Below are 10,000 nucleotides of genomic sequence, written 5' to 3'. Positions count from 1 at the left end.
CTGGCAGCCGTTCCCATATGTGCCGTCCTTGCAGTCTGCACAGCAGAGGTAAAGAATGTTGTTGTTACTCCTGATACAGCCTCTGCACTGTTGCGACTGGTACTGCTGTCGCTGTTGCTGCTACTGCTGTCCATTATCTGTTGATACTTTACTTTCGTTGCTCTGACACTCCACCAAATAGATTTTCGAACACTTGTGATACTTCTAGTTTTACTGCCAATTCTTGTTATGCTGCTGCATTTTTTTTTTCTATATTTGCACATGTTCGTTAAAAAACAAGAACCGATTCTACCATTACTACTGTCAAAGACGCCATTGATATTTCAACTGCTTCACAACAATCATTACAGCACTGAATACAACGATTGTATATTTTGAATTCTTTTTTCTGTTCATTATTTCAGCGTTTGCTGTTATCATAATCACCATCATCATTAAGATTGTGGTTTGAACAGACCCACAAGTTGCGGAACAAATAGAAAAATATAGTAATGTGGGAAATCCACAATAATCATCTCAAATCAAAGACGCTTTATCAATCCTCGCGGAAATTTACTTGTGCAATCACATGCTCGTTAAATGTGTGGGTATAGAATGTAAATGTACCACAAAACCCAAAACGAATGTTTATATATATATATATATATATATATATATATATATATATATATATATATATATATATATATGCTTCAAAATCGAAAGGGAAGAAAAATCCTCAAAGACGACACTTTCTAAGACAAACATGATTCCATCCACTGAATGAAATCATAGTTAAGTTTGTATACAAGATGACAGCCCTAAATCAATACATCGCTTTATCCACCTGTGGAATGATCAAATCAGGATCAAAAGTGATCATCTTTCTCTCGTTGCAGATCAGCTTTGTATTGCAGGTGTTGATAGAAATATGAGAAAGAGGGGCAGCCAAGAATGCAGCACAGCATGGCACACACACACACCCACACACACACACACACACACACACACACACACACACACACACACACACACACACACACAGGTACATAGACACGGAGGGGGGTGAAGAGGGCAGAGAGATGGGGATCCTAATACAGATGTGATTTCCTATTGCAAAAACAAGCAGGAGATCAGGGGTCTTCTCTGGAGACACTCAGGGCAAGGCCCAGATAAGGTTCCCACTTTGCTGTCAGTGTGTCCACACCCTCGTTGCACGCCGCGTTGTGATGTGGAGGTCGTTACTGGACAGACAACTGCTTCGCCAACTGTCGCAGTTTAGGAAACACTGAGGCAAGGACACTGAGTTCCTTGTTCCGGAAGCTGGGGAGGGCTTGCAGGACAGAACCAACTGAGAAGATGATGACAACTTTGTTATACAGGCGTTCATTCTGCTGAATCCCAACAGCTCTGCTGCAGTCTGCACAGCAGCTGTGGCGTTAAACAACTCTGTTGTGTTCTTATGTTGTCATATAAATAATAGTTATGGTGTTCTCTCTGTTGTCACATAAATAATAGTTATGGTGTTCTCTCTGTTGTCACATAAATAATAGTTATGGGTGTTCTCTCTGTTGTCATGTAAATAATAGTTATGGTGTTCTATCTGTTGTCACATGATTAATAGTTATGGTGTTCTCTCTGTTGTCACATAAATAATAGTTATGGTTTTCTCTCTGTTGTCACATAAATAATAGTTATGGTGTTCTCTCTGTTGTCACGTAAATAATAGTTATGGTGTTCTCTCTGTTGTCACGTAAATAATAGTTATGGTGTTCTCTCTGTTGTCACATAAATAATAGTTATGGTGTTCTGTCTCTTGTCACATAAATAATAGTTATGGTGTTCTCTCTGTTGTCACGTAAATAATAGTTATGGTGTTCTCTCTGTTGTCACATAAATAATAGTTATGGTGTTCTGTCTGTTGTCACATAAATAATAGTTATGGTGTTCTCTCTGTTGTCACATAAATAATAGTTATGGGTGTTCTCTCTGTTGTCACATAAATAATAGTTATGGTGTTCTCTCTGTTGTCATATAAATAATAGTTATGGTGTTCTGTCTGTTGTCACATAAATAATAGTTATGGTGTTCTGTCTGTTGTCACATAAATAATAGTTATGGTGTTCTCTCTGTTGTCACATAAATAATAGTTATGGTGTTCTCTCTGTTGTCACGTAAATAATAGTTATGGTGTTCTGTCTGTTGTCACATAAATAATAGTTATGGTGTTTTCTCTGTTGTCACATAAATAATAGTTATGGGTGTTCTCTCTGTTGTCACATAAATAATAGTTATGGTGTTCTCTCTGTTGTCACATAAATAATAGTTATGGTGTTCTCTCTGTTGTCACATAAATAATAGTTATGGGTGTTCTCTCTGTTGTCACATAAATAATAGTTCCGGTGTTCTCTCTGTTGTCACATAAATAATAGTTATGGGTGTTCTCTCTGTTGTCACATAAATAATAGTTATGGTGTTCTCTCTGTTGTCACATAAATAATAGTTATGGTGTTCTCTCTGTTGTCATATAAATAATAGTTATGGGTGTTCTCTCTGTTGTCACGTAAATAATAGTTATGGTGTTCTGTCTGTTGTCACATAAATAATAGTTATGGTGTTCTCTCTGTTGTCACATAAATAATAGTTATGGTGTTCTCTCTGTTGTCACATAAATCTTAGTTATGGGTGTTCTCTCTGTTGTCACATAAATCTGAGTTATGGGTGTTCTCTCTACTGTCACATAAATCTTAGCTATGGGTATTATCTCTACTGTCATATAAATCGTAGCTATGGATGTTCTCTCTCAGTGTTGTCACATAAATTTTAGCTATGTTGTTATCTCTACTGTCACATAAATCCTAGTTATGGTGTTCTGTCTGCTGTCACATAAATCCTAGTTATGGTGTTCTCTCTGTTGTCACATAAATCTCAGTTATGTGTGTTTTCTCTGCTGTCACATAAATCTCAGTTATGGGTGTCCTATCTGTTGTCAAATAAATCTCAGTTATGGGTGTCCTATCTGTTGTCACATAAATCTCAGTTATGGGTGTCCTATCTGTTGTCAAATAAATCTCAGTTATGGGTGTCCTATCTGTTGTCACATAAATCTCAGTTATGGGTGTCCTATCTGTTGTCACATAAATCTCAGTTATGGGTGTCCTATCTGTTGTCACATAAATCTCAGTTATGGGTGTCCTATCTGTTGTCACATAAATCTCAGTTATGGGTGTCCTATCTGCTGTCACATAAATCTCAGTTATGGGTGTCCTATCTGTTGTCACATAAATCTCAGTTATGGGTGTTCTTTCTGCTGTCACATAAATCTCAGTTATGTGTGTATTCTGTCTGTTGTCACATAAATCTCAGTTATGTGTGTATTCTGTCTGTTGTCACATAAATCTCAGTTCCGGGTGTACTCTCTGTTGTCTCATAAATCTTAGTTATGGGTGTAAATAATCCCTTCATATAATGATGAAGCTCAGGCTGACCAACACATCCTTCAGCATGGCTCTGGAAGCAGCAACACAGAGACAGTGATTTAACTGATTTAGCATTATGACCAGTTTTATCGGCGAGGACATACTTGGAGTAAGGGTCATTTGAACCTGTCAGCTGAATGGCAGGCGACCTTTTGAAAATTGCATACGGAAGTGGATTGAAATTGGGGAAAGTGAAAAGAAAGACTTCATTCCATACAGATAGATATACTGACTGACCTGCTTTGCAGAAAGGCATCTGCTGAGATCCTTGGCACCCGTGGCAATGCCCAGTTGTCTTGTCACATGGTACGTTGCCAGCACACAGTCCGCAGGTCTCCGCACACTGGTCTCCGTAATACCCGTCTTCACACCCTGTGACATTGAGCAATAACAATGCACACACAGCAGCAAGCAACCGAGAGATAGAGCCACACACACACACACACTCACACACACACTCTCTCTCTCTCTCTCGCACACACACACACACACACACACACACACACACACACAGATACACACACACACACATACAGAAAAATGCATTTATATTGCTATCACACGAATCATGTATATAAAAAAGCATGTGTTTTTAAAAAAAATTCAATTGTCATCGTGAAATCACCGTTTGATTTTAATTCTCTCTCTCTCTCTCTCTCTCTCTCTCACACACACACACACACACACACACGCACACACGGAAAACTGAAAATAGTAAAGTCACGTGCAAACTTCGTATAAGTGCGCATGACCTTCAAACAGACATCGGCAGATATAGTATACCTACAACGGGTGCAGAAAATATGCACTTTGAATTTTATGCAAACCACTGATGCGTTAGGAAATAATTTTGTCGATAAATGAGTTAGATTTAATCAATAAAAAGCTTTGGTGAAAGATACAGTCTGAACATTGAGACATGCAACACCAGTTCAGTCATTGACGCATATGAATACGATTCTGTACAACTTCTTCCAGTACGATGCACTCATAAATGTTTCAAAGTACACGTCACGCTGTGGAACAAACACGTCTTATACTGAGTTTAGTTGGCTTCGCTCTTTTTTGTCATGTCTATAAAGCATCATGTTGTATTGACATATATAATATTCTGATTCTGACTGACTCAAACATACACACACACACACACACACACACACACACACACACACGCACCCCCCCCCCCCCCCCCCTAAACACACACACACACACAAGACGCGTGCATACGCCACAACCATCACAGTCGCCCCTACCAAATAAACGAGTGGTATTTATTGGTCATCAGCCTCTGTTACAAGTGACCCACTTACCGTCACACCTCGGTTCCTTCCATCCGACTGACCGACAAGTACATTTGCCATTGGCTTTGTCACAGCGTCCTCCTTCACACCCTTTGCCGCACTGTGTCCTGCAGTCTCCACCATACCATCCCTCTTGGCACTCTGCAAACAGTCCATTGCCGGGGATAAGGTAAAAATGTACAACTTTCTTTAGTTATTCAACTTATTGATTGTGTGCAACATGCAGGATTACACCCGACAAACGTGCACATACTTGAGCAGAGTTTTTGTGAAATTTTATTTATTTATTTATCGTATTATTCTTATTCTTTTTTTCCCCCTTTTGTTTCATAAATGCAAGTTCATTTGACTAGAGTTAAAACCATATTTCAGTTAACAGCCGAGTGCGCTGGCATGTGGAATATCAGGACATAATTATTGTATTGTATTATATTATATTACATTTATTATAATAATAATAATAATTATTATTATCATTATTTTTTTTTATTATTAGTGTTGGTTTGGGTGTCTTTTCTTACGCGGAAAAACGGGTATTTAATTCAGACTGAATTATCGGATTTTTGCATGAAATTTGACGCTTTGGAATTTTGTTTCCTTTCTGATGAAAAGTCGAACTTATTATTTTCTATGAAATTAGAATTTCTGATCTGGACATGTGATGTGAGAGAAGGAAAGACAAAGACAGAAAGAGAAGTTCAATAAAAATGACTGATTTTGCATGTTTGATGACCGCATCAAGGGCATTGGCGAAAGTTCATTTTCTGTCCGACCCACAGAGACGGGTGATGGTATTTCACATAATGATACAAGGACATCAAGTGGAGAATCGGGTGGGACCGGGTCCCACAGGGCCTACTATAATAATAATACAGTTCAGCTTGCATCATTATTTGTTTCACTGTCAGCAGTTACGTACCTTCTTGCTCAAGTATTTCAAAGAGAATAACTACTCTGCAGATGATTTTTGGAAAGTTATTTCTGACGAGGTTCTTATGGTCGAACTTTCACAGACATTAGTTCATAGTCCTATTTCTACATTCCTTTAATGTACTTCAGAATTGTGTTAATGGTTTCTGATGATTATAATCGTTATTGTTACTGTTAATTGTTATTGCATGTTAGGTATGCATTCTTTGGTAGTTTTCTACGTTTTCTGTTTTCCTCTTCCCTCTCTCTCTTTTCCCCTTGAATATCATTTTTAAAAACATCATTTCTTTGCATGCTCGTCAGCAGTTCTAGCAGGATATATAAACTTGTTCTGATTTTTTCCCTCTACGCCTAATGTTCTCTTAGGTCCAGCGGGAAGAGCCCCACAGGGAAGAGACTGACCGAGTCAGTCCCAATGCGGCATCTCTGTGGGACGATCTGGAATGAAAAAAACAACAACTCACACAAATGCTTGATATGCACGCAAACACACACACACACACACACACACGCACACACACACACACACACGAAACAAAACGAAACAAACCACCCAATCATTTCTTCCACCTTCCATCCACGAACCCTGCCCCTGGGGTAAACAGACTGTCACCCTGCACAGCCGCAGTCCACTCACCTTCACACTTTGGTGCTGCCCATTTCTCTGACCGACATGTACAGTGGCCGGTTTCTCTGTTGCAATACCGTCCTTGACATCCACGCCCACAACTTTCTTTGCAGTCTTCACCGTACTTCCCACTCCCACATTCTGTGAACAGTCCAGAGCAGTCAGAGAGAATAAGTACAACAGCGTTTCTATCATCATGCACTGTGTACAACATCCAAGGGGATGTAAACAAAAGTCATGACGGTAATGACGCGGGGGTAAAGAGGACAACCAACATTCCGCTCCTGCAAGGGCACACAACTTCAAGCCACTTATAGACCGCTGGAGAGTTCCGCGGCCCTCTTGGATCTCGCACATGCGCATCTAACTTTTACTCCAAATCGCAAGCAATGCTAAAAGCGATCGACATAGGCAAAAACAGCAAACATGCGTTGTCCCACATTTCTTCAGTTTATAGCCTTCATTGCTACAACTAAACTCTGTACAATATATGCACAATAAAAAAGAACAAAATATGATGCAAAAAGTCGAAGAAAGAAGCCTTCTGTTTCGCACGTTTTCCCTCTCTCAAATCTTCTTGTTGCTCGTAATTTCGGAGAGCAAATCAACATCGAGAGCAGAGATTATGTGACGCGCCTCTATAAGTCATGTCAGCATGGAACTCTCCAGCGGTCAATTGAACTGCTGAGCGTTTCTCATCAACGAACTTCAAGAATGAATGGAACAGGGGAACAGATTCAATAGCTTCACTTCAACAACAACAACTTGACAGTTTGTTCATATGGCTTTCGACTAATATATATACACAGAACAGTAGCAAAACGATTGTGCAGTGGCATATTATCACCCCCGCCCCCCCTTTTTTTTTCTTTTGTTTTGTTTTTTCTTCTTATGTGAAAATACTCTTGCTAACTATAACCATGTTTGTGTATATGTAACTTGTCTCAGGGAAATAGTCATAGTGATGATGTTGAAGAGAAAATATAAGCTTCATTGCAAGGGGGGAAATCCTTTTATCAAGTGTTGCATATTGCCCTTTTTTGTCTTCAATGTGCTGCAAAAAATCCACAGACGAACCACGATACACAATGCATCACTGGTTAAATAGGAACCTAAATCTGCCAAAGACCAGGGTCTTCCACTTGTTGGGAAGTTTCAGGTTTTATTCCCCTGAACGTGTCATTCATCCCACGGACGTATATAACTTATATTTAGGTCTATATAGGTCTGCTTATAGGTTCGTGCATTTATCCATCTGCAACTGAACTGTTGGAAAGCGCCAGGCCTTTACAGAAGCCAAAGGTACCGTTCTTGTTTTCGAACTGATCTGGTTCAACACAGAAACAGCCCCCCCCCCCATCCCCCCTACACATACACACACAAGTGACACGCTTGCACACCCCCCTACCCCCACAAGCCCCAAATCCCACCCACATACACACATGCATTCGCACGTACACACACACACGGAGTGGGCTCACACACACACATACATAAACACGGGCACACGTGTACACAAACACGGAGTGGTTTCATCGATCTTGAGTTACTGGTCTAATGTGATCTTCACTGAAACACACACACACACACACACACACACACACACACACAAGTACACATTCGGGTTTTGATCAATCCAGATGCTATTCAGAAATATATATCGGTACTGTTAAAGAACAAAAAAGAGAAAAAAAAAGAGAAAAAAAAAAGAGACTAAAATCAGTATTCGGCGAGTGCGGATTTTCAGCCGGAATCATTTCATTGATTTGATTATTTGGCGCAAGATCTGATAGATAAAGTGAAGTAAAAAGGAGTCTAAGGTGTTAAAAATGAGATAATATATTTTGACAAACGATTGACGGGAATCGTAGCGATGTTTACATACAGGCAAATGCACATTTTGGCGAGAGCGAGCGAGTTAGCGAGAGAGAGAGAGAGAGAGAGAGGAGAGAGACAAGACAAGACAAGACAAGACAAGATAAGACAAAACAAAATTCCTTATTTCGAGGATAATAGATAGTTTCCGCCCTGAAACAGGGTATACACTACACAATACTACATTATATATGTCATTGCATGCACTACACATTGCTACTTAAAGTCATGACATGCGTAAACAATACTACATAAAGGCATAAGCATGGTAATAACACACACACACACACACACAACACACACACACACACACACACACACACACACACACACACACACACACACACACACACACAGTACGACTTACTCGTGTCACATTTCTTTGGCTCCCAATGGCTGGTACTTGTCCATCCAGGTCGACACTGGCAGTGGCCGGTCACAGAGTCACATGTTGTCTTACAGCCTTCACTGCAAGGCGTGCACTCCCCTCTGTCCTTGTAGTGTCCTTCAGAACACTCTGGAAACATCGCAGGCACGAAGTATCACAATCCGAACTGTTAACTGCAACACTGAATATGAGACTGTATTGTATTGTATTGTATTGTATTGTATTATTGTTTCTTTGTCACAACAGATTTCTCTGTGTGAAATTCGGGTTGCTCTCCCCAGGGAGAGCACGTCGCTACACTCAGGGCACCCCCCCCCTTTTTTTTCCTGCATACAGTTTTTTTTTCTATATTTGTTTTCCTATCGAAGTGGATATTTCTACAGAAGTTTGTCAGGGACAACCCTTTTGTTGCCGTGGGTTCTTTTACGTGCGCTGACTGAACTATGGGTAACTGAACTATAAAGACAAGAACGGCTATGGCAAATAGTAGTCAGTCAAGTATACTTAAGTACGCAGCACGTACGTATGTATGTCAGCCAATCAGTGCGAAAACAAGGAAGGAAGACAGGAAGGGAAAGCAGAAGAAAGGAAGGAAAGGAAGAAGTTAGAGCAATGAGATGAATAAGGAATCAAGACTGCAAGGAAATTCAGCGAATATTGTTTTAGTCCCAACAAACTGACATGTTTTAACGTTTGAGAGCGTGCTACGACACATGTACCGACATCTGATAGTATTGCTGCTTTGAACATGTCTTCATGGTATTCCTGTGGGGAGATGTGTGTGTGTGTGCGTGTGCGTGTGCGTGTGCGTGCGTACTGATTTTATGTTTTTTTAAGCTATAGTTGTTTTTGTTTTTTTTGCAAAAAAGGTTCTTTCTCTGTAGATTATAGTATGAACAAGTATAACAATAAAGATATAACAATAGCAACAATAAAACAACAACAAAGATAATAGCCTAATAACAACGAAATACTTTTTTCTTCATACACAGACAAGCACACACAGTTTTCGTTATGTATTGGATATGGGGAGATTTTTTTTAAAGAAGAGGAAGGATATACATTATTGATTCATGCGTCAGTTTTTCCAATTAATTTCGATTTCACTGACTTTTCCAAATGAAAGAAAAATGGGAAAAAAAACCCGAAACGGGTAAAACATCTTCCATCACTATAAATCAAATTATAAACAGCCACAAACCAGCGGAATTATAAACCTCCAGTTGGGGCATGCCATCTCTACTTCCCCCAATTGGATATGATCCCCGGATAATTTTTCAGTCGGTCAAACTGTCAGCCGCTGGACGGTCCAGTCGACCAGAACAAATCACCCTGGACCTCCACGGCTGAACACGCCCCTTGTCACAACTGTCGTCCCACCGAAAATCTAACTTTGCTCTCCTTTGGAATTGTCCCAGTC

General features: G+C 39.9%; 1 protein-coding gene across 1 annotated transcript in view; it reads right to left on the bottom strand.

Annotated features, from left to right (window-relative positions):
* Positions 1 to 10,000, bottom strand: part of LOC143285265 (uncharacterized) — a 53,527-nt gene that overhangs the window by 38,125 nt on the left and 5,402 nt on the right. The window contains exons 4-8 of the mRNA XM_076592523.1: positions 8,560 to 8,709; positions 6,327 to 6,458; positions 4,769 to 4,900; positions 3,696 to 3,830; positions 1 to 35 (exon numbers count right to left, since the gene is read on the bottom strand). The exon at positions 1 to 35 is cut by the window's left edge and continues 100 nt beyond it. Coding sequence (XP_076448638.1) covers positions 1 to 35; positions 3,696 to 3,830; positions 4,769 to 4,900; positions 6,327 to 6,458; positions 8,560 to 8,709 — 584 coding nt within the window. The remainder of the gene's footprint in view (positions 36 to 3,695; positions 3,831 to 4,768; positions 4,901 to 6,326; positions 6,459 to 8,559; positions 8,710 to 10,000) is intronic.

The sequence above is a fragment of the Babylonia areolata genome, chromosome 8, assembly GCF_041734735.1.
Source record: "Babylonia areolata isolate BAREFJ2019XMU chromosome 8, ASM4173473v1, whole genome shotgun sequence".
NCBI lineage: Eukaryota > Metazoa > Mollusca > Gastropoda > Neogastropoda > Buccinidae > Babylonia > Babylonia areolata.
This window is presented reverse-complemented; position numbering and strand designations above follow the sequence as displayed.